Raw genomic sequence first — 24,847 nt, 5'->3', positions numbered from 1 at the left:
TGTTTGCTGTTTTTATTTTTAATGTATCTTTATAGTGTTCCCGTACAGCTATCTCAATAATTTGACTTTTAATATTTCCAGACTTTATGAATAAATCTATTCTTGACGAGGAGTATTCTGTTACTTGCCTTGACCCTCCCAACTTGCTAGGAACCCCAGTCTGGAATATATCTGATTTTGGCTGTGAGACAACCACAAGTACAATCCAGCCTTATCAACACCTTCCTTCTAAGAAACTGCTTCCTAAATTACTTGGGCTGCTAGGTATGTATTACAAATGTTTATTGTATGCTAGACTTTGTGTTACATTTCCTTTAAACTCATTTGGTTATCAGTTATGGTGAACTTGAATGTAACAATGAATTTTTCATCAGTTTTTTCCATGTCCCTGTGAATATCGCATTAGCTGGTGGGGATAGATGAACCAGTTCAATATTCAGTTAGTATCTGATCTGCACCTTCCCACCATTGCAAATTTCCTATTTTCAATTTTGAGAATTAAGTTTTTTCAGTGAGGGGTGAAATCAAATGTTCCATCTTCTCCTCTTGGAGCCATTGGATTGGAGTGCACATAATGAATGGGCAGATGTCCCTGTCTCTCTTTGCTGCATTCACTTTGCCCAAATGGCACTGTGCCCAAATGTCAATGACACTGGGACAAGAAGGTGTTTGCTGTGTTCTGTCCATTTTATCCCATGTGCTGGAGGTGAAACGTAAGTCTTTGCAAGTTTTCCTTTCTGCCCCTAGTTTCTTTTTTTTCCTGGAAAGTGATGGAAGGGCCTTTAAATTTCTGCTCTAACCGATGCGTTCTCACTATGCTTCCTCAGGGCTGCTCTCCATTCCCCTTCTACTAGCTCTTCTGCTTTTGAAAAGGAAACAAGAAAAGAAGCAGATCATACCAGGAAGGCAAACAAGCAAAAATCAGGAAAGTGACCCAGAAAAGGAGTCTCGGGAAGAAAAATCTAAAGCTGAAGATCGGTCAATTAATTCAATGTCGGGAGAGGATGGGAACAAAAAACATAAAGCATCAACAAGAGCAGGGGTTCATCAGGTAAATGAAATTGCTCACAAGGATCTGGCTGAATTAACTCATTACAATCAAGAGATATCAAATACAAATGCATCAACGTCTCAGTTTTTGACTGAGGAATGGGAGAGTGAAAAAGACAAGATGGTCACAAGAAAAGAGCAAAAATTAAGGTGCAATGCCAGTCCTTGCCAGGAAACTTGTGATCCATCCTCAACAGTCTTTGAAAGTCAATCTGCTGGAGTACTTGATTATGGAACAGTGAACAATTCAAAAGCGTTGGCCCAGAACCAGGAAGGGTTCCATGTAACAAAATGGGATAGGAATGGGAATGACAAACCTGTAGGAACCATTGTACCATTGTCCAAAGTGGCAACTGATGATAACATCAATTGCACAAATGTGACTCCTTCTGCGAAGCAAGCTCTAACTATGACAGTGAAGAATGGTAGGCACGATACAGAGAGAAATTCAATGGCAAGAGCAAAGGTGAGTAAAGAAGATGCTGGTGAGATGTGCGATTCAATCAGTGCAGTGAGCAGTGTGGCTGAAAGGCAATACGGCAGGGAAAGTGAAAAGCCTGAGGAAGATGGAAGTCAAGAAAATATCTCACAAGTCAAAAGAGGATTTGTGGGCGGCCGAGGAAAGGATTTGAGACAAAAGAATGATGAGAATAGAGTGAAAAAAGGCCAATTGAACCCTCAGGCTGTGACACTTCCTGGCTCAAAATGTGATGCAGCCACAGCAAACAGTGAAGCAGCAGATGATACAGGCTCGCCAACCAGGGATAATCTTCCCTGGAGCAGTGAGTATGGATATGTTAATCTTCTGCATGAAATTGTGGAAAATCAAGGACGCCGCACCAGAGAGCGATGGAAACAAAGTCAGCGATTCAAAATAACCCATTGAATGTAATAACTTGCAGGCTATCACCTGTAGATTTAGATGGGAAGTTTGATGTGAGCCTCAGTTCTTTGGTTGAAAGTCTGTCCATCTGTTGTACAATGACTAATCATAGTCAATGGCTAATGAATATCCTCCCGATAGTCCTTGGGATGGTTTGAATTATGATAGGGCTGCAGCATTTCAAATGTGCTAAAAATGTTTGGAAGATGTGCATATGAATATGTAAATGTGTGAATTGGAAGCAGGATTAGACTCTCAATCCTGCTCTTGGCTAACGTGATTTAATCTGGCCTCTGCATTGTTGCCTAACTATGGTAACCATCCAACCTTGCTTATCAAACATCACCCAATGCCTCAAATATTTCAAAATGTTGCTTCCATTGTCCTGTGAAAAAGAGATTTTCAGACTCCCTGCCTTCGGAGGAAAAAGAAGCCTCATCTCTGCCTCGGGTTTCCCTTTGTATTTAAAGCCTTTGTTGTAGAGTCTCCCACATGTGGACATTCCAGGACCCACTCAGATCCATGAGGATCTTGAGCAAAACACAAAATGCTGGATGAACTTGGCATCTGTGGAGGGAATGGACAGGTAACATTTCCAGTCGAGTCCCCTCTTCAGATTCAATCTCTTCAGGATTTTGTATGTTTCAGTCAAAATGTGATGGTTGACGGGAGCACAATGGTTTTCCATTGGATACTCAGCTTCCCTCCCATGTCATAGTGAAATGCTGATAGATCAATTATCTATTGTAAATTACCCCCAGTGCAGAGAAATATCAAAAGATTCGAGCAGAGTTGGAGCGTACAAGAGAGAATAAGCTGCAGAGTATATAGGGCATATATAGGGTATCTGGCAAGTGAAAATGCGAGATTTATTCAAGCATAATACACTTTCTACTTTTCAAAATGTCAAAATCTTGAGTGAAGTCTTCAGCATGTGCCCAAATCTTTAACATATTTTGAAGTTAAATGGCTCCTCCCAATTTTTAGGTACATTTTTGGCTATTTAGAAAAAGAATCTTAGCAGATTTGGCAGCTTTTGTCCTCGGTGTCACTAGGTGAACAAACCCTATGGCTACTCTGCATTTGCACGTCACCATTCACCAACAGATTCAATGAGCTGTATCGGCCCGAAGCCCAGAACCATTTCACTTTTCAACATACGGTGAGTGGCTCATGATTACAATTTCTATTTAATTATGGGATCTGGTGTCATTAACTGTAATGAGTTTGCTCATTTGCTGCTGTTGAGGCTCCATGTTGTGTCGAGGAGCTAATCTGTTGAGGCTAAAGTCGCATATGTTCCGGATTGCTTAAGGAAAGCAGACTTGTTTTACTGTGGTGTGAGAGATGTGTCTTTACAATAATTCAGTAATTTTGTGGTCACTCTCGACCTTCGGAGAGAAAAATAATTGCCTCATTTGTGCTTTAAAGCAGTTATGTCAAACCTGTAGTTCACCTAGAAAACGACTTTGCCCCTTGAGTGTAGACAGTTGCTCATATTCGGACTATAATCGATCAAATGTGTCCTAACTGAGGCAGCATGCCACATTCCCTGATTATTATGGAAAGGGCTGGTGAATTGGATTTTTATCATGTTAATAGTAGAAGATTTTTAATTATGAAAATAATAATTTTCATTGGTGATTAGATTTGAAAAGAGTATTAGAAAAATGCTAGTATTTCCTTAAAATTTAAATGAATAAGTATGCTTAATCGTAACAGGCAAGAGTTGGAACTGTTTTGTACTTTTTGTTTTTCTTTGTAATTTCTGTATTGCTTTGCAATAAATGATTTGCTTTAGTTGAAATATACTGTGTCTTTAATGTGGCCTGTGTTTTTCCTTAATTTCTTCTCCTGACTACATGTATATGCTTGTTTCAATACAAAGGTAATTTTGAAAATTGCAAGTATGGCCTTCTGGGGAATGTGATGAGCAGTGATTTTGTTTAAAGTCTCCTTCAACATATGGTAATTGAGATAAAATCCTGATCAAATTGCCCAGGAACATTTATTCTCTCTCTTCTCTCTCCCCCCCCCCCCCCCCCCCCCCCCCCCGTCCCCACCTCTCATCACTCTCAATCTCTCTGCCCCCCAACACCGACATTTACTTCCCTCCGTCCTCACAACTGCAAAATAAAAGATATATAAATCGTTTTGGTGGTTAGTTTTTAAAGTTTCCCTTGAGCTTTCATAACTATTATTGTCACGTGTACTGGGTGGGGTACATTGTAAAGCTTTGTTTTGCATGCTGTCCAATTGGATCAGATAAATACCATGCATAATACAATCAAGCTCAACTCAAACTACAATCTGAACAAAAGTGCTTTAAAGTCAATCTTGTACTCTATTATCTGCAAAGTCCATTGATGTAATTAGAAAGGACAAGCTCTCTCCTATGGTTGGTGATATGGAGAAAATGGCGAGGAACTAGCATTAAATAGATAAAGCAAGTTGACTAGGCATGTACCTCAGATAGTGATAGTTATCATCTTAGACAGCTCAGTTTAGCAACTAAGCAACGATCTTAAACAGTGTCGTGGGAGAGCTATTTGCTCATTAAAGTTTTCAGATTCCTGCTGCAGGCTCCTTGAGGTTCTGATCAGTTATTTAACTCATTAACTAAAGTAATTAAGAATATCAGGACATGTCATGACTCATGCCCAGTCCCAATTTGCCCGCCTTCCTGCCGCTCTAGGGGCTGTCAACACTGTTAATGTTTATATCTTGTAACATGGCTCATTAACATCTGCACTGAAGCAGAGACCATCTGAGAATAAATGCTGCAGTTATTGAGAATCCCAGGTACCTGCCATCAGACACCAATCACCAGAAGCATCAGACAGTGGAGAACAGATCTGAAATGGTCTTGGAGAAGCTGATGGAATTCCATTCTGTAAAATGACCGTTTATAGGAGAAAGATGAACAGTATGTACAATCCACCTTTATATTCATTATTTCCACATATTTCTGTGGTTCTGCAGTTTTTTCAGAACATTTATACTCCAGTGCACTTCACTTTTTTTTTTACATGTTCTGTTTGCATGGTTGTCCCATTACAGGAAGGATGTGGAGGCTTAGGAGAGGGTGCAGAAAAGGTTTCTCAGGATGCTACCTGGATTAACAGGTATTAGCCATGAGGTTAGATAAGCTTAGATATTTTTTCTCTCTAGTGTTTGAGGCTGAGGGGAGACCTGATTGAAGTATATAAAATTACAAGAGGCATAGACAGTGCAGATGGTCAGATCCTTTTCCCTGGAGTGGAAATGTCCAGCACTGAAGACAATAGCTTTAAGGTTAGAGGAATAAAGTTTAGAGTAGATGTACAGGGAGCAATTGGTATTTGGAACATGCTGCCAGATGTGGAGGGCGATACGATAGTGGTATTTAAGAGACTTTCAGATAGGCAGGTGGATGTGAAGGGAAGGCAGGGATATGGATCATGTGCAGGCTGAGAAGATTGGTTGATCTTGGCATCATGTTGGGCATGGACATTATGGGCAAATGGTTGTTCTTGTGCTGTACTGTTCTACGTTAAAGTTATATTTTCGAGTGGGTTCTGTGTTTAAATGTGCAAGCACTGACGACCCCAGTTCTGGCAGCAAAGTTGCCCATATTCCTGAACATTGGTATTCCAGGCCCAATCCCAGCCCATTACACTGAACATTGAATCTAGCTAACCTATGAACAACCCACCTTCTCCCTCTCTTCTCTGTGCCCCACCTGGACTTGCACTCGTTACTTCCCTTCCACATATTCCTCCCTCCAGTTTTCACCCCTTCTATTCTTCTCTCACTTTTTGTCTTTTTATCTCCGGCCTTTGCACAAAAATCTACCTGTCAACCCCCCCTCCCTGCACCTGTATCCAGCAATCACAGGCCGGGCTTTGTCCTGCCCCCCCCCTCTTCCGTTTTTCTTCCCCCCCCCCCCCCACAATCAGCCATGGCCCAAAACATTGTCTATCCCTGTTCTCTGGAGATTCTAACTGACCTGCTAAGTTACTCCAGCACTTTGTGTGTTTTTTGTTTGTAAACCAGCATGTGTAATTCCTCGTAACTCAATCCAAATTGGCTGAGTGACACGAGGCAGAGGTGGATAGATGTTTATCTGACTGGAGGTCTCACATGTGGTGTAGCGCGGGGATTGGCATTGGGATCGATGTTGTATTAAATGTGTATGTATATAAACAAGTTGGATGAGAATGTAGGGGATATAATTAGCGAGTTTGCTGACAACATGAAAATTGGTAGTGAAGAAAGTGGGACATGGGTCAGCTGGAAAGATAGGCAGAGCAGAGGCAGATGGAACCAGGTAAATGTGTGGTGTAGCATTTTGGGCAGCCACTTTCTGGCAGGGCATGTAAATGGCAGGAATCTTGGCAATGTTGATGTACAGAGAGACCTATTTGTGCAGGTACATAGCTCCCTGAAATGGTAACACAGGTAGCTGGGATAGGGAAATAGTGGAATTTGGTACACCTGTTGTGCCGTTGAGCATAAACATTGGGTTATCATGTTGTACACTTAGAAACGGGGTTAGTGGAGTTGGGCAGGAATATTGGTCCAATCAGCCATTAACATTGAACACTATTCTTAATTTCATGTAATTAAAGTTATGACCTCATTAAACTGGTTACTGTAAAAATTCAGAATAAGGAGGCGTAATCTTAAATCCAGGGGTGCTATCAGGAAGCTTATTTCCTTGGACAAAAGCTGTGGAAATTGGCAATTCTCTCTTGGAAATTAAGTGATAGACCTTGGTTTGGCAAAATATATATCTTTGTAACTGTGGTGAGTGAAATCAGTGAAGGTCAGCCAAAATTTAATTAAAGGGTGGATTACACATCGGCACTAGACTCCCACATCCCTTTTGTGTCTCTCAACAGATATTTTTGTGTTCCTGTGTCTCGTTGCAGTGCTACTGTCTGCTGCTGCTCAGCACTGTCCCAGCTTCTGCACCTGTGCTGAAGGTGTGGCCAATTGTAAGTCTCTGCCTTCATTGCAACCAGGTAAGTGGGGATTACAACAGGAGTTGGAGGCATAGGTAGGTTCCTTGGGTAAGCGCAAGAGAGAGAATGGTTCAGACCAGTGGCTCCCGGCCTTTATCATCCTTGAGCAAAATTTGGCCGGTATTTTCAGATGGTGCGGTTAAATGAATTGATAATTCTGTCAAAATGATTTGAATTTGGAACCTTGTCAATCACAAAATTAAATCATTAAGTTAAAAAAAATTTAAAGGACGAAATAAGAGGGGAAAGAATTCTGTCCATTGGCTTAGACAAACCTGGAAGGATTCACTCACAATGAATATTGCAACAAACTTGAATTCTCCTGCTTGTTGTATGCTAAACCTTACACAAGAGCAGCAAAGCTGTTTGACAAACCAGTTTAATGTCTTTTGCTGGACTTTTCCAGCAATTTTGAATTCCTGCACGACCCAGTGTCGATCCTTCACTGCCCAATTGTGGTCCACGGCCAGAGATTGGGAGCCAGCAGCTTGGACAGACATGCTGATACCTGGAGGGTGGGAGGAGGCAAAATGTCAGTGGGGACCAGTGGAACTGAATGGCTCCTGAAAATTAGTATTAATTTATCCTCTTGTCTCTTTGTGTAAGTGCTTACAGATTTACCAAAGTCTATGCAAACGATCTTGCTTCAGGGGCAAGGATTGTCACAAGTTGCAAGGATTGGACCAAGAGCTTTGCAGAACTTCTCCAACCTGCACTACATGTCCATCACTGAGTTCAGGCTCTCACTTTCCAGCCAGGCCTTCTATGGGTCAGTGGGCGGACAGAGCAGCCTGCAGCTGCTGGAACTCACCGGAAACAATCTCTCCAGTTGCAACGTGGAAAGCTCGGCCTTCATGGGCCTGTCAAACCTGACCACACTCAACCTGTTCCAAAATGATCTGGATGTGCTGAAGGCACCCTGGTTTTCAGACCTGGCCTCGCTTCACACATTAAATGTGCAATCCAATAAGATCTCCTATCTCCCGCCACGCATATTTGCAACGCTGAGGCTGCTGAAAATACTTAATGCATCCAGGAACCTCATCCAATACATATCCACAGACACATTCTGCGGCCTGGGAGCCCTCTATGAGCTAGATTTGTCTAACAACAAGCTTGTTTTCATTGCCAGCGATGCCTTTGAACCCTTTCACAGTCTGACGAAGCTGAATCTGTATGGCAACCAGCTTATGACATTGGCTGCTGTCCCCGAGTCTGTGCAGAAAATGCAGTTGCATGGCAATCCCTGGGAGTGCAGCTGCCAGTTGACAATGTTGCTGGAATCACGGCGAGAGGCTGTGGAGGATGCAGGTAGTCTCGTGTGTGGGAACCCATCGCCACTGAAAGGAAAACTCATCCTGGATCTGCATTCCACTGAATGCTCAACCACAACCCCAGTGCCAACAACTACCGCCTCACACATCACTCCTGCCCTAGGTGCTCAAGCTGTGGTTTATGGATTCATTGGTGAGAATATATTACTTTTTTTTTACAATCTCAAATATAACATCCCAAAGATGGTAGGTGCATTGGCCACTGTAAGTTATATGACCATAGGAAGTTGCGTAGTTTTTGGCCAATGACTGTAAGGAAATAAAGATAATTATTAGTAAGCAACTTGGCTGGAATTGTTAATGATGAATGTCCTTCCAGAGGCCAATATTCAAAGTGGTCTTTGTTTCTAAACCCTTTCAAATTGGGTTCAAACGTCTGTGGACCAAAAGCAACACTCTATGTGAGCTGGAAGTCTTTGTAGCAGAAAACGGATATTTTGCATCTGACTATTTACATGTTAGACTACTGTCTTTTAAAAACAGTTGATGGCAAAGTTTATACAATATTTTTTAAACAGTTGTAAATAATTTTTAATCAGTTAATAATTCAACAATGGGACTTGTTTATCTATGGAGGTGGGGGAAAGAGTTAATAATCTGGGAGTTTTATAAATTTTAAACAATGATCCTGGTCTGGTCAACAACCCTTCAAAGTTCAGCCTATATTTGTTAATACGTGAATGTACTTGGTCTTTTTAAATATTTCATAGTCCCGAAGGTAAAAGACTGCTGAAGTCAAGTATAGAACGGGGACCAAATTTGAGATGGTTGCAACATGACACAATGATTTGTTTATGCATCAAATTGGGCCGGACTGCAGAGGAGATAGTGAGAGAGGTGATGGATTGATTCTCAATTTGGTCAGCCATATTCTGATTTACAAGGGAGTCATGTTTGCAGGTGGATTTTGATAATCACATTTTTTCATCACCGATCTGGATCCTAATCTCTCCAATTGGATCTTATCTTCTTGGCCTGCCACCTTCGCTTACGATTGTTGCCTCAGACATTGTAGGTGCTATTTAGCGTCCCTGTGGTGAGAATTTGAACAAGATTGCTTTGGCCTCCTTCAAAATTAATAGTTCAGAAGGTTCCATTCAGATCTTATCAGTGCTTGCGCCTTGCTGTTCCCACAGGCCTGAGCAAACACAATGGACTGACAGTTACTGATGATACACAGTCATGCCCTTTCATCAACAACTACACAAGGCTGCAGACTCAACCTGGGTAAATGGGTGCCACAGTGTATCGAAGAGACAGTTTCTGTGCTGGTTGACTCTGACAAGAGCACTTTATCCCACATTTTCAGCCTCTAACAATTTTTATCTATTTGATTATTTCATAGACCAATCCTTATGTACAATTAAAATACATGAAGCCTGTTCCCCACAGTTGGGCTGTTTCTTGTCATTATAATGTCTCAAAACAATTTTGCTCCACAAGGTTCTTTAGTAACTTGTCAGTTTCTTTGTTGAACTAAATTAAGGCGCATGTTGCATCTAAAGCGCTTGAACAATTGGTTGGGAAGAAATACAGTATTTAATTTTCCTCTTATTCATTCTCTTATTAAAATGCCATGATACTCTGTTATATTTTACAGTGGTTTAAATATTCAAAGTGGGTTTGCCAGCAATGTGCACAAGCAGGATAAGCCTGCCTTGAGAGATATTTGACATAAATTGGAACTGTCTTGAAAGGATACGACTCGGCTACACTTGGAAAACTCTGAGCGATATTTTCGACACTTCATTTTGCAGCTGTGGCATTGTTTCTTTTATTACACAATAATCCAGGATTCTGTGATCTTTGCATCCTAGGGGGATGTTTACTGGTCGGAGTTATCTGGCTGGTTATCTGGCTGGGGAGGAGATCGCAAAACCTGAAGAGTCGCAAGACGGACGTCAACGAGGCAAAGGGAAAATTACAAACAAAAAGATCAAGTGAAGCACCAATGGAATTGGATGCCAGCGACCTGATTGCAAATCTCTCTGTGATTGCTTCACATCAGATGATCAATGAGACAGAAAACGTTAAGGGTAACCAAGTGGAGCAAAGGGGAGAACCTTTAAAGATCCCCACAAAATCATGGATGGTCATGGAAAGAGAGACCAGGGAAAACAATGCAGAGAAGAACAAGGGACTACGACCCTGTAAAACGTTACCCAGTTTACTTCAAGCAGCTAATGTTGTACACATACAGAATGAAAGGACAGTCATTGTTAGCAGTGCGATCATGAATGAAGGAAAAGGAAGAAGCTGGGGAAATACTGAAAGAGGTAATAGGTTCATTTTCAATTTGGTTTTGCCATTTTCTAACTTGTGAGGGCAGTTAAATTTGCAGGTGGGTTTTGATGACCGTATTCGATCATCAGTTTTGCAAGAGATGTGTCTGAGAGGTTGCTGTTGGGAATATTACGTCTTTATATGTGTGCAAAATGGATCCTTGCAATAACATCAAACCCAAGATGATAAACAAGAAGCCTATATGGTATATTTGCCTTCATCAGTTGGGACATTGCATCAAGAAGTCCTGGTGCAGCTTTATAGGGCTTGGGCTAGGCCACAGTTGGAGTATTGTGTTCACTTCAGGTTGGCCCATTACAGGAAAGATATGGGGGCTTTAGAGAAGGTGTAGAATACATGTACCAGAATGCTGCTTGGATTACAGGGTATCGATTGTAAAGAGAATTTGGACAAACTTGGATTGTTTTCTCTGGAGCTTCTGAGGTTGAGGGAAGACCTGATACAAGTGTATAAATTATGTGAGGCATAGATAGGGTAGACAGTCAGAACCTTTTTCTCAGAGTTGAAATGTGCATAGGTATAAGGTGAGTGGACTAAGTTTAAAAGAGATGTGTGGGACAAGCGTTTTTACACAATGGTGGAAGCAGATACAATAGTATTTAAAAGGCTTTTAGATAGTACATGGATATATATATATATATATATATACACACACACATACAGGGAATGGATCAGGTGCAGGCAGAGGAGATTAGTTTAACTTGGCATCATGTTCAGCACAGACATTGTGGCTGAAGGCCCTTTTCTTGTACTGTACTGTTTGTTCTAGGCTTTATATTGTCCTGGGCCAGATAGCAACTGTCCTATGAGAATCAAATCAGGTCATGCCAATTGATGCATTTATATTTTACTTGTCTATAGTAGCATGGCGAGGGCATTACTGATGAAGAGTCTGCACATTATATTAACATACAACACCGTAAACAGCTAATGCCTTATTTTTAATTTTCCACAGAGAAAATGCCCATCCACTCAACCACCAGCAATTCACTTCACAACCTGAAGTTAACAAAGAAAGGCCAATGCAAACTTCAAGAAAAAATGCAGGAAGATACTCCATGCAAACCTATCCTGTCAAAGGAAGAGAAAACTGCCTTGCAAATGTCCAAGTCCTCTAATGAACATAAAGTAAATGATACCCCACAACTTGAGATGGAAGGTAGAGTTAGGGTTGAACTACCTGAGTATCAGCAGACATTACCCCAAAGCCATCAGCGTGAAGAACCAATATTGAATACCTCTCAAAAGCACAACTTGCAGCAAGGCAGTAAGCATCACAGTGAAAGCTCTCAATTTACAAAAAGATCCAAGTTAGTACCTGACTCCGAGTTCAATGTCTCTGATGCAGTAAAAGTGGAAAACAACATATCATTTATAACCGGAACGGACGTGACACCCGCCCCCATTTTAATATTTGCTCACGATGAACACAAGCTAAATGAAATAGAGATGCCTATCGGCAAAGAGTCTGATGGAAACACACTGGGGTTAAATAGCACCCTCCCTAAAGCGCCCATTTCATTAGTGGGTAGTTTTGCTGGACCTAACAATGGTGTAACCTTAACAATCAACACAATTACTGAGGATAAAGTGAGCCAAGCTGGGTCAGCAACTGCATCATTTAGCTGGCCTTACGCGTGGAGTGTGCAGAGTCAAGAGAATTGGAAACAAAGTACCACAACACTTGATTCAGCTCCAGTTTCAGAACAGCCTGGGACAAACCTCTCACAGAAGTTCTCTTCGAAGACTGGTGCCCTCATGCAATCAAGTACCAGGATAATAGACCAAGGAACTAATCTGGATGTGGAGGAATGGACCAAGAGATCTGAGCCACGTTTCCAAAATACTTTTGTCAGAACTAAAGCCTCAACAAATATGAAATTGGGCTTGGAGCCACAGGGCCACATCCAATGCCCAACACATTCAGAGAAATTATTGTATAGGAATGCAGAAGAAAGGAGAGACTCCAATCTACACAAAAGGCATTTTGGTAATACAAACTATTCCAAAAAAATGTACAAATCAGTTTTTAAATTAATGGATGAGGTGCAGTTTCCAGCTGCAGAAAAGAAAATGCAGAATAATGCATCACAAAACTCGCCAATTCTCAGTGACGGGGAGAGCAGGGATAAGCTTAAACTGCAAAATATTTTGATTCCACTCTCGGTCAAAAATAATAATCTGCAGCAATTTGAATCTTCTGATCCTGCACTCAAATCGACACACTTTAGTCCATTTTACAGTCGGTGGTTCTATAAGGGAGAGTTTAGAACAGGGTTCGGGAAATGGAATCTAACTGTACCTGAAGGAGTCGACTTGAATAAGGTGGCAAATGTTCACTTTGAAAAGAGGCGTGGAAGTCCAATTCCTGATCAGACACAAACCCAGGATGAGGGAGTTACTGTGGTCAAAACCAGGAAGGACATCCATTTACCCAAGCACTTTGTTAAGCTTAACCCACCCACCCGTCGAGAGCGTTTAGCCGATGACGAGCTCACAGTTATTGACGTGTTTCATAATCTGAGGAAAACATTGGATTTTGATTAAAAGTCACGTTAATTTTCTTCAGTCAGCCATCAACGTAATTTGGTCAAATTATTTACAAGTTTTATAAATGTTATTGCTTGATTATGAACTTAAAGACTAAATGCACTCTTCCCTGTGCAATGAGACCTACCCAAAGTTTGTATCTGTACAAACATGTAATCAACTAAGCAATTTCACAAATGTATCAAATAACAGCTGACATTCTCGCAGAATTATATTTTCATCCTCCATCACCAACAATTGGACAAAGCTGCTGAAGATGGTTACACACTAATGTACAGTTGTATAATTCCTCCATAACAACTTCAGACCTGTGGTAAATTAAATGGCCAAGGAATACACCTGCCAATGACATTACTTGTACAGCCTCAGCTGTGGACTCTGTGAGAAACACCAAGTGGTTGAACCACTGGATGTAGCAAAAGCACAGAAAGTACATTGGATGTGAAATTCCAACATCAATAACAACAATAGCATGGTGGGGTTGGTGGACTGACTCTGGACATTTTTAGACTGGGCTGTGGCAGATGGTGAGAGAACCAACATGGGGAGATCCACTCAACTTCATTCTCACTCATCTATCACTGACACATTTGTCCCTGAGAGGTGCAGCGGCTGTGAGATAACATCCACCTTCCTTATGACTTTCACAGTATTCTGGAGCCTTACAAAACTGTAAAACAGAATATATTAATAATACAGCTTGCAACTCAAGACTGGCCATTTGTGATGTTATCGTCAGAAATAGCAGTCCAGCACAGTCCCCTGTCGTGGCGTATTTCTAACATTGTCATCAAGGTGCGTGCCAACCCTGGTCTACAAAGTGTAGACGAGGAAAATGTGGTCTGAACCATATGTTCTGATCAATGAGGTGCCAATCGCATGATGATATTACAAGACAGCAAAAGTAGCAGGCTTTAAGCAGAGCAAATGATTCCATAATCCAATGCATTACATAAAAAAATTGCATTCCTGACATATCCAGTAATGGATGCGGCATTTTAAACGAGTTGCAAGGGAAGGTTCATTGAATATCCCCATCTCACTGAAGCTGGAGAGTGAAAGTCTTGCTGAAGAAGCAAATCAGTGTGAAAAACTGACAAAACATATCCAATGGAGCCAATATCATCAGTTTATTCCAAATCCTCAGCTAAATGCTGGAAGGTGTCATCCCTTGCAAAAGAAAGCAGCACTTACTTACAATCACCAACAGGTTATGAATCACTGATTCTCGTTTCTCTCAAGACCATTCAATTCCAGAGCTTGTTATAGCTTTGTGTAAGAAGAAACTGCAGATGCTGGTTTAAACCAAAGATAGACACAAAAATGGGTGGGACAGAAACGTCACCCATACCTTCTCTCCAAAGATGCTGCCTGTCCCGCTGAGTTACTCCAGCTTTTGTGTCAACTTGTTATAGCTTTGGTGCGACCAGTTTAACTAAACCGTTCAAACGCTTGACCGTGTGGTTTCAAGGATCCCTGCGACAACTGAAGCAAAAGAATCAGAAGCAAAATACTCTCCTCCAGCTGGAGTCACATCTAACACAAAAACATGTACCTGTTTGTAGTTGAAGCCTATCATTTTAGCCCCAGTTCGTCAGGGCACGATCCAACTATCATCAGCTGTCTGAATGAAGCATCACCCGACATTGCATTGATTAAATGGCAGTGGACTCGATGGGCCGAATGGCCTAATTCTACTCCTATAACATGTGAACTTGTGACGTTAAATGTTGCCTTCATCTCCACCACCACAGTTGCTATCAGGTTTGCTGCGACTTTTCCGTTTACCTTTTGGTTTTGCCGTAAGGATCACAAAGAACATGAGTGTAACAATTCTTCCTGAAAGTCAATCATCGGCTGCATGCAGCAATTTATTTCTTATTTTAACATTCATGGACACTTCATTTAACAGTATAAAATTATGACACTTTTCTTTCAAAGCAATATATTACAGTTGAGAGGTACAAGAAAAAAGTAAAAACAATCCTTTAATATGGTGTTTGCAATTGGAAAAATGGGAGGTCACAGGCAACAGGTATCAAATTCAATGCTCTCTTTAAAATACGTGATGAAAAAGACCCACTTTCATGATATAATATGTAATGATAGTTCTGTTTTTAAAGAAATAGATGCTGTTAAAAATAATTTTTAATTCGCCTCTCCCCAAAATGATATGTTGTTACTCCAGTTGTAAACCAAACAATCTGCGGAAATCTGATCAGATTGACTTTAATTCATGTAAAAACATCAAGGCATTTCATCTGTAGTATTGCAACATATTCATTCAGCAGAGAGGCCAAGCTTGGGAGGGTGAGGGGCCCCTGGGGGGAAATGAAGTGGGGTGGTGGAATAAGTTGACACTAAATCAGAATGAGAGTATCATTAATGGCCTCCCACCGTTTAATTGTGGGAAAAAAATCATTCTTAGTGAGTTATTGCCAACACCCAAATACTAAACGCATGCAGGTTTTAAAATTTGGTGACAAGTTATTTTGTACGTATGTCTGAACTGGTACTTATCACCATTTATGCATTCAATGTTAAGTTTGAAGTTGGCAGTGTTCTGTTCTGAATCCTTGAATGAGTCATTAGTTGTGCCAAGGCTCTTGTTCTGCACCAGCTGGAGTTTCTTTTTAGTAGTTTGGGTGTTTTGCAGATGCAAAATGCAACAGCGTTATTGTTCAAGTAGACTCATACAATTACCAAATAGATCACACAAGAACTATTTTCTGGTCTCAGCAGCCCTAGCAAAAGCTCTTTGCTCATTTTGAAAGTACTTTACGTTCAGATTTGTTGCTATTTCCATTTACGACAGGTGCAGCAATACTAAACAGCTAGAAGCTTACAGTCGATGCAGTGCCATGGGTGCATGTAGCTTACTTGCAAGGTGCACTTGGTACTCTGTTAAGTATCCATACCATGGCTGGGTCAGATAAATAGCATGCTGAATGTGTTTCAATGTCCTCAGAAGCTTGAGAGTTCCACAGCTTACGTACAACTTCCCTGTAGATGGGCTTGTATCTGCAGTATCACAGGGATTTGAACCTGAGCTTTGATGGAAGGTGGGTGTGAAACCAGACACCATGAATGCTGGCAAATAAATGCCACAAACGAGGCACTATGGACCACATCATCCTTGCATTGAAGTCCAGAGGCATGAGAGGGACAGATGACAACTTTGTTGAGTTTGAGGCTCTATATGTTTCAGTAACTGGACGTACATGCTAATTTGTATTTTCCCAAATAAGCCTGTTGATCGGCACAGTCATCTCATGTAGTTTCCATGAACTGTCCAAACTCCAGCTTTAGATGTGGTGAGAAAGATCTATGCAGTTTATTTTGAAGTATTCTATTGCAGTCTTGAAATAGAGTTATGTTGGTGCACCGGAATTCTAGTTACGGTATTTTCTGTTTTAGATTCTAATGTTCTGTACCTTGGGGTCTTCCTCTACACAAAGAGCAATGTGTCGACACAGTCAAAACTTTGTACAGCCACAGACTACCGCCTGTATGTTTCCAATTCTTTGTGATAATGACATGCCAGAATTTGATAACAAAATAAATATATGTTCTGCAACTATCTCAATAGTGTGCAATATAAATGCCCACGTTCCCTTGCACACTCACCTCCATTAAAATTGTTCAAGCAATTTGTTCCAAATGAATATGGACTGATGCTTCCTTGCCTGCACATTTTTCCTGATATTTTTTCACATTTTTGTCCACTGTTCCTTATTTCATGTTGGCAATTGATGATTTAGCCCAACGATGGGTCAGACTGAAGGCACCACTTTCCATTCAAACCAGCGATGAGAAATTACTAACTGTGCAAAATGGATCGGAGATCAAATAGCTCCAGCGATTATCCTATAACAATTGTCCAAGCACATTCATGTAGAAAAAGATCTTGAAAGCATTTGTCCCTTTGGCACCAAAGGATCCTTGAATTAATTTGACACAGCAACATCAGCACCTGGACAATGGAAAGAAAGTTCATGCCATACCTGTACACACATCAGAGTCACAAATACTATCTGGGAGACAGTATCAAGATAGTCTGCTCTCCAATAATAGAAATAGGACCACTTGTCCCAAGTAGGTTGAGTTTAAATAAATAAACAACATGTCCCATTCTACATGGTACAAAAATATATAAAATAAGTCCACTATCTGGACCTGAAATTATGCATAATATATCAAGTAAACATTTTCTTCATATGTTGCTTTAGTCTGAGTCAATGCTGATTCTCAATTGGCATAGTTCCATTAAACCTGTTGTAGTTCAAGGTCTAATCAGAGTAACCTCGGTGATCTATTTCAATTTGTAAACTGGTCGTATTTGGTAATGCAAAACTTCAATCAGCATTGTTTTGTTTCAAGGTGTCAGTAGGACCATCTTCTGTGCATAAACAGTATGTTGTCATTTTTGTAAAATCAAGGTGGTGTCTTACAAATTGGCAGGGATCCAGCATTTATAGTTCCGTTTCATTCTTTGCCTCCTCATTGGATGGGAACAACCTGCAGGGCTTGCTCTTCAGGCTGCTTGAACCATTTTGAACATTGGCCAGTGGGTCAGAACGAATCAGGTACCTAATCAAAAGTACAACAGTCTAGTTAACAGCAGTCCAATAGAATAGTTTCTTTATTGTCATTGTAACATGAACCATGTACAACGAAATTTAAAGGAGGACATCGAGCCGCTGCAACTGTGTGCGCCGCCATTTCATACTTCAAACAAAGTGCTGAAACCCTCTGCCTTCAGGTCAGGTTAGAAAAACTAAACCCATCAATGTTGATGGCCAATGAAGTGTTAGCATTTAAAAGATTACATACGGCAAGAGAACTACATGTTCCTCATTTCAAAATCTGCCTGACCATTTTGCCAAACTCTATAACTAACGTCTCTACAGTAACCGCTCACTGACTCCGGCAGAAAAAACCCATAAACCTCTTGGCAATAGTGATTTAGTGGACTATAGAGATCCCATGGGAGATTTTTAAAGATGACCAGAACTATCCTGGCCAACATTGCTACAACAGATAATCCAACCACTAAAATGTTGGAAATTTTGCTGTGTGACACATTTCCTATTTTACTAGAATGATGGCACTTCAACAGACAGTCATTGCCTATAAAAATACCTGGTGATAGATTGAAAGGGATAAGAAAGATAAAAATTAATGCCAGTATTTTTAAACATTTGAAAAATCCAAAAAGCAATTTGAAATTAAAAAAATGTAGCGTTCAAGGTTATTGATTCTTTGACAGCTTAATGGAGTTGTCCAAATAAACCATTTCCACGGTTAACCCTAAATCTAATAACCAGTTTACAGTATTTGGGTACATACACAATATCATTCAGTTCCAGTCGCGTGTCAGGTGGCGGGTTAATCAGAACATACGATAATGTATTCTGATGGTCGTTCATCTCATCTAAACAGGAAAAAAGGTTCAGATAAAAAGGTTTGATAATTGAAAACAAAAAAAATAATTCCCCTATTAGCAAGAATTTAGATTATGTATGAAATACCCTATGAGTCCACTCCCAAAGTTATGCTCATGATTTCCTTCTATTTGCAGAACTATTACTCAACCATTACCAGTTTCTGTACAGATGCGCTGGTATTAATTGAATAATGCATCTTCAAGCCAATCTAAGAACAAGAATACCCAATAGCCAATGCATAACTAATCCACATGGAAGAAAAATTGGAACTTAATTTAGAGACACAGCGCGGAAACAGGCCCTTCCGTCCACCAAGTCCGCACCGACCAGCAACCCCCGTACATTAACACGATCTTACACACACTAGGGACAATTTACACTTATACCAAGCCAATTTACCTACATACCTGTATGTCATTGGAGTGTGGGAGGAAACCGAAGATCTCGGAGAAAATCCACGCAGTCACGGGGAGAACGTACAAACCCCATACAGCCAAGCACCCTTAGTCAGGATCGAACCCGGGTCTCCGCTGCTGCCAGCACTGTAAGGCAGCAACTCTACCGTTGCACCACCGTGCCGCCCTTAAAAACTCTACTTTTTTTGTAAAAAAGCGTGAGATATAAACTAATTGAGGGAGAATTGTTTTTTCACACGAACCCAAATGGGTGTAAGAATATCAGGTTCTACTCACCTCTGCACATTTGGTGCCAATGACTTTAATGGGGATAATTGTGTGGGAGAGAAGTACAAATGGTGGCATCCATTTAGAACTAGTGGCCAAAGATAAGTCACTCCCTCGTTGAAGTTTTTTTCCCCGCAGATTATGGACTTAGATGTTTGTCTCGGAGTTTACAAATGACAAGAAGAATTAATATAGTGGAATTCTTCTATACCCAGTATATATAAAGATCAAGATTCAAATGCTTCCCACAATTTGTGTGCACCAGAAAACTAGCTTTAAATATATGTACGGCGATGCGCAAATTCATTTAATAAAGTATAGGTCTTTGGGCACCATCATCGGTTGAAATCTTGCATCCTTTAGATTTAAAATACACTCTCTTAGCAAGGACCCCCTATATACAATAGTAAAAAATTCCATTTATCAATAAATCAATACAGTACAATTCACAAACGCTTACAAAACATGTTAAATTTGTTTAGAAGATGACTTCCATTAACATTGCAAACAACAAAAGACATCAGTTGACTCCAGGTAAAATCATTTTGACCCATGCACTAAATGTGCCCCATTCAAGACCATCACACAATTGTTAGTCTCAGCATAATGTTTGCCTACAAAAAACACAGTCAATCTATCAGTGAATTTAACCCCATGGTAGTGATACTCTGATAACTTTCTCCCACCCAATCGACCTGCATTGTGGTTGCAAGAAAAATGGCCCAGGGTTCATATAAATTCTGATTGAAGTGCAAATGGACAAAAATTATGTTTTATAAGGATTCAACTGCAGTACAAGATGCATTTTGTACAATGTATATCAAATGAACACTTCAGAGAGATTAACATGAACACATTTGTGAACAACAAATATATTTTATAACACACCTCCTTTGATAACTTTCCCTCAACTGATAGCAGGTTCAGATAAACAGTACAATATTTATTCTAGTAATTTCAGATATTTTTTGCACACATCCTAAACAAAAATCATAGAATTAAAACTGGAGAGGCGTACAGGTGTGTTATAAAATATGATCACACAATGAAGCTACTTTGGAACAATGAGGCAGACACCAAAGACATGGGTTATGCAATAGCAATGATGTGAGCATTAAGAAAGCAATCTCACTTAGACTGACCCTCACAGTTCATGGTGATCACTCATGCAGGCAGATAAGAAGCCATTAGATTTTATGCTTTTCAGTGTTCTGTATGGAAGGATGGAAATTGTGTTTATTTTCTATGAAACACTGGCATAACTGCTGGAAATAGAATAGGTACCCCAGAAGGGACTTGCGATTTCTCTGATGCATAGAAGCATAAATTAGTAATTGAAGAGTTTAATTCAGAAATAAGAGTTGTATAGCACTGAACTGATTGAAAGATACAGTATGGAAACAGCCCCAAAGTCCATGTCAACCATCGATCAACCGTTCACACTTGTTTTATGTTATTTCACATTTGCATCCACCCCCTATACACTCAGGACAATGTACAGAGGCCAATTAACCTAGAAACCCACATATCTTTGGGATGCGGAAGGAAACCGGAGCACCCGGAGGAAATCCACAGTCACAGTGGAAATTCCACACAGACAGCACCCGAGGTCAGGATCAAACCCAGTTCGCTGGCACTGACAGGCAGCTGTTCTACCAGCAGCACAACTGCTGGCATTGAGATGAATCTGACCACAGCATAGCAGAAGGTTAGAATTTCACATATGCAGCCGAGTGTTTGACTTCATACCACCTGAATACAACTAACTACCCAACCTGTGTGCTGCCATTCAAACATCCTCTCTCAGGTTAAATTTGTGCAAAGTCTATCTTTGTGCTTTTCTATAATTGTTCCAAAAATATTGTAACAAATATCTCAAATTTGCTGAGTTATTAGATTTGGTGTTATTAGTGATATTTTTGTTCTATCAAATGGCTGAACAATTAACTTCTTCAGCAGATTTTATTAGATCAGGGATGCTTAGAGTTAGATTGCTGAGCCACAGAAAACATCCACTTGCAGGGAATTTTGCTTTTCCCCCCCCAGTTTGTATCCTTTCAATCGGGAAACTTGTGGTTCATTTTTCTGGCAATTGTTTGCAGTCATGACTCTGATAGCAAGCTAAACATTCTGTCTTTAATGGAGCTCATAAGGACTTTGGTATTTAATGAATTTTCAAAACATCAGACTGTACAGAACATTTCCCTGGGGCTAATATAAGCTATTTAATTAAAGTATAGAGGAATAATTCCCATGTCCCTATATCATATATTACTCTTCATATCTGTAATATAAATTATTCATAAATTAATGTTTAAAAAAGCTAAGATTTGCTTTCATGTTTATAATCTCATCAAAGACAAAATATCCCGAGGATATATTTACAGGACTCCTTCAACAAGTAATTTTAATTATAACTCATTTTTTCATGTTCTCTCATCGTGTAAAAGAGTGAAAGGAGCATTATTTATTGATTAAGAAGGAACTGCAGATGCTGGAAAATCGAAGGTAGACAAAAATGCTGGAGAAACTCTGCAGGTGAGGCAGCATCTATGGAGCGAAGGAAATAGGCAACGTTTCAGGTCAAGACCCTTCTACAGATTAGCTTATTTAAACGGCAACTGTAGTTATGAAAACCAAAGGCATAACCTAAAATCACCCTAGGTGTCAGATTAGTAAGACATTATAACCTTTATTGATTACATGGAAATTTAAATATTAAGGCTCATTTTGCATTCGTCACTATTTTGAATTGACTGTATTTTAGGACCTAGTTTAGGGTTGTAGGCCCTCAGTGTTTGAAATATATAGGCTCAAGAATCAGAGTCTTCTGACAAGTATTTCATTCCAGCAGGAATCTATTTATTAATGGCAGTTGGCAAGTTGTTTTGGATTGTTCTGGACCTTTAACAAGATCTTTATTTCACCGTAGTGAATTGATCGAGAGCACAAAAGCAGTAAATCCTGGCCTTTGCTTTTAATTAAATGGGTGTGATGATTGTGCACCAGAGCTAATGTTAGAAATGTTGTGTTAATATGCAAACATCTCTGAACATATGATGTAAATAAAGAATTATATTTTAGGCTAAAGTTCATGTTGTCAGTAACTCTGATGTGAAATTTGTGCAAATAAATATTACCTATAGGTACTTTTATTAAGTTCTTGTGAGAATTATGGAGAAAGGAATCCAGCACTAAAATACAAGCCTTCACTCGTGCATTTGTACTTGGCAGTTGATTAAAAACAGATGAGCGATTGCTTCTGTTATGATTTTTTTTAATAAACATTTTTGTAAATATTTCATTTTCCCTCTTTAATCAAAAAATGTGGAATTGCCATATAGCAATCGAGTGGCCTCCTTCTAATATTGCCCACTGAAAGGTGCCACTTTGACAAGGACAGAGTGGTGTTAAAACCATCCACCCTTCATCATGGGTCTAGCCTTCACTTGCCAGATTGATTGTGTGGATAGCAAGTAGAAAGTGAAAACTTACAGAAATGGCCACTAGTATCCAAGCCAGGTTAGTACTTGATGACCATGTAAAGGGTAATATTTGATGACTATGTAACAGATGCAATAGTATCAAGTTTGCCCATTGAAAACTACACATTTTCACTTTGACTTCGTGAAGGGTTAGAAGCCAAAAGCAACCCCATCCACAATTAAAGCACACTGCAACATCTTTCTAGTAGTCACTTCACCAAGAACACAAATTTAAAATCAAATGATTAATAATTTATTAGATAACAAACCATCTCATGAGAGAAATGGAAGTGTCACTTGCTGAGCACCCCACAGCCTCCACCAACACAGATAGGGGCACTACACCATTGGATTAGTGAATTATGAATGAGGTCCAATGGTTCATGCACACAAACCCGCTCCATGGAAGAAGCCCAGTCCGCTGTAAAATACAGTGAAAGGCAACCTGACCACAATCCTAGCATGCGGCCTTAAGTACAAAGGAGCAGATCAAATTGTGTTCAAAAAGTCAAAATTAACATTCAAATTTCAGCAAATTGAGATTCCAACTCTACCATACATCCCAATTATGTCCTACTTTTTAAAAACAATTATGGGAGTAATTGCTTTTAGCAGCAGAGGGAGGAGAACAGGCCATGTTGACCTTTTGTAAGTACCGCAATGGATCTAGTTGCTTCATGTACACTAGGAATCACCAAAGCAATGTCCAAGCTCTGCTCTGTCCCATAACTGTACTATATCCTAATGTTGCCTGCCGAAACAATGTTTTGAAAACACAATGAAATTAAATATTATTACTGAATAGATATGACGTGCTCAAATATCTATGATAAAACCCATTTCACTCCTGGGGTAAATATTCTATTGTATTGTATTGAATGTTTAGTTGACAGTATTCCCATAATGTGGAGTATGTATGTCAGAGGCAGTTTTGGGAACCTAGACTCAGGGCTTGATATGAACAGATGGCATTAGGTTGCACAGTCTGTATGATAAAAAATGTGATGATTGATCATGGCACGACTGCTCAATGTGCAGTCGTAATGCTCTTCTTTCTGCTGTTAATAAAATAAACAGACTAATGCCTTTATTAAAATAACATTGAGCAGGACCTAACAGAAGCTATAAAACTCTATGGACAACATGATTTCCACACCACCACAAATGGATTTACAAGTCAGTTGGTCTCTGCTGTTTGTTCAGATGCATTTCGTTGTCTCTGTACTGTACACTGACAATGACAATTAAATTGAATCTGAATCTGAATCTGAGATGTAAAATAAAAAGAATATCTAACTGAGCCTGTTTCTCTGAACAGCTTTCCATTGTACCTCAAAGCACGTGACAATAAACTAAACTAATCTTGCTGCCACTTCAAAGACACACCTACTTATAAATTTGAAAACTCATCTTCCTCTTAGAAACCAATCGGAAGTTTAATTTAATAGTCATTGAGCGATGCATTGTGTTAACAGACCCTCGTGCCATCTTGCCCACATCGGCCAACATGTCCTAGCTACACTAGTCCCACCTGCCTGTGCTTGGTCCATATCCCTCCAAACCAGTCCTATCCATGGACCTGTCTAACTGTTTCTTAAACGTTGGGATAGTCCCAGCCGCAACTACCTCATCTGGCAGCTTGTTTCATACACCCACCACCCTATTAAATCTTTTCCCTTTCACCTTGAACCTATGTCTTCTCGATTCCTCTACTCTGGGCATAATCTGGGATAATCTGTATCTTTGATCTATCAAGGGCGTTGTAAACCTAAGCATCCTCAGTGTTGTTCATCATACCATTCTGGATACTGGCATAACTTGGGATGTGTGGTAGGTTTATGTCATTTTCAATGTGATACTTTAGTAGGGCGAAACTTCCATGAAACGTTATTTGAGGCTCGTCAAACAACAGGTAAAGCACACTGTATGAAAGAGATGCCAACATTTATAACAGAAAACCCACAATTCTTCTCAGGGCTAGGCAGTTGGTCGGGTGTAAAGAGAGAAAGACGGGTGAATTGGGAAGTTGAAGTCTGGTTCTAGGATGTCGTGTGCATGTGTTCATTACTATTGGCAGCAAGGTCGTGAGATTTTTTGATACTTAA

General features: G+C 40.0%; 2 protein-coding genes across 8 annotated transcripts in view; one reads left to right on the top strand and one right to left on the bottom strand.

Moving 5' to 3' along the window:
- Positions 1-802: 802 nt before the first annotated feature.
- On the top strand, positions 803-14,817 carry LOC129711799 (uncharacterized). The gene is made up of 5 exons (XM_055659734.1): positions 803-1,910; positions 6,847-6,939; positions 7,546-8,406; positions 10,031-10,549; positions 11,533-14,817. Exons 1-5 carry the CDS (start codon positions 803-805, stop codon positions 13,122-13,124), a joined length of 4,173 nt encoding a protein of 1,390 aa, XP_055515709.1. The 3' UTR covers positions 13,125-14,817.
- A 166-nt stretch (positions 14,818-14,983) lies between these two features.
- The window catches only part of kcnt1b (potassium sodium-activated channel subfamily T member 1b), a 266,028-nt gene continuing 256,164 nt past the window's right edge, over positions 14,984-24,847 (bottom strand). For all 7 annotated transcript variants that reach the window (XM_055660124.1, XM_055660122.1, XM_055660118.1 and 4 more), the window contains 2 exons: positions 18,477-18,561; positions 14,984-17,717 (listed from right to left, as the gene is read on the bottom strand). In XM_055660124.1, the coding sequence (XP_055516099.1) occupies positions 17,600-17,717; positions 18,477-18,561 (203 nt within the window). In that variant the 3' untranslated portion in view covers positions 14,984-17,599. The remainder of the gene's footprint in view (positions 17,718-18,476; positions 18,562-24,847) is intronic.

This window comes from Leucoraja erinacea, chromosome 31 (genome assembly GCF_028641065.1).
Source record: "Leucoraja erinacea ecotype New England chromosome 31, Leri_hhj_1, whole genome shotgun sequence".
Taxonomy (NCBI): domain Eukaryota; kingdom Metazoa; phylum Chordata; class Chondrichthyes; order Rajiformes; family Rajidae; genus Leucoraja; species Leucoraja erinaceus.
This window is presented reverse-complemented; position numbering and strand designations above follow the sequence as displayed.

Coding starts and splice junctions, on each gene's coding strand:
- LOC129711799 (XM_055659734.1), top strand. CDS start 803: ATGCGTTCTCACTATGCTTCCTCAGGGCTGCTCTCCATTCCCCTTCTA. Junction 6,940..7,545: donor TCTGCCTTCATTGCAACCAG/GTAAGTGGGGAT, acceptor TCTTTGTGTAAG/TGCTTACAGATTTACCAAAG. Junction 10,550..11,532: donor CTGGGGAAATACTGAAAGAG/GTAATAGGTTCA, acceptor AATTTTCCACAG/AGAAAATGCCCATCCACTCA.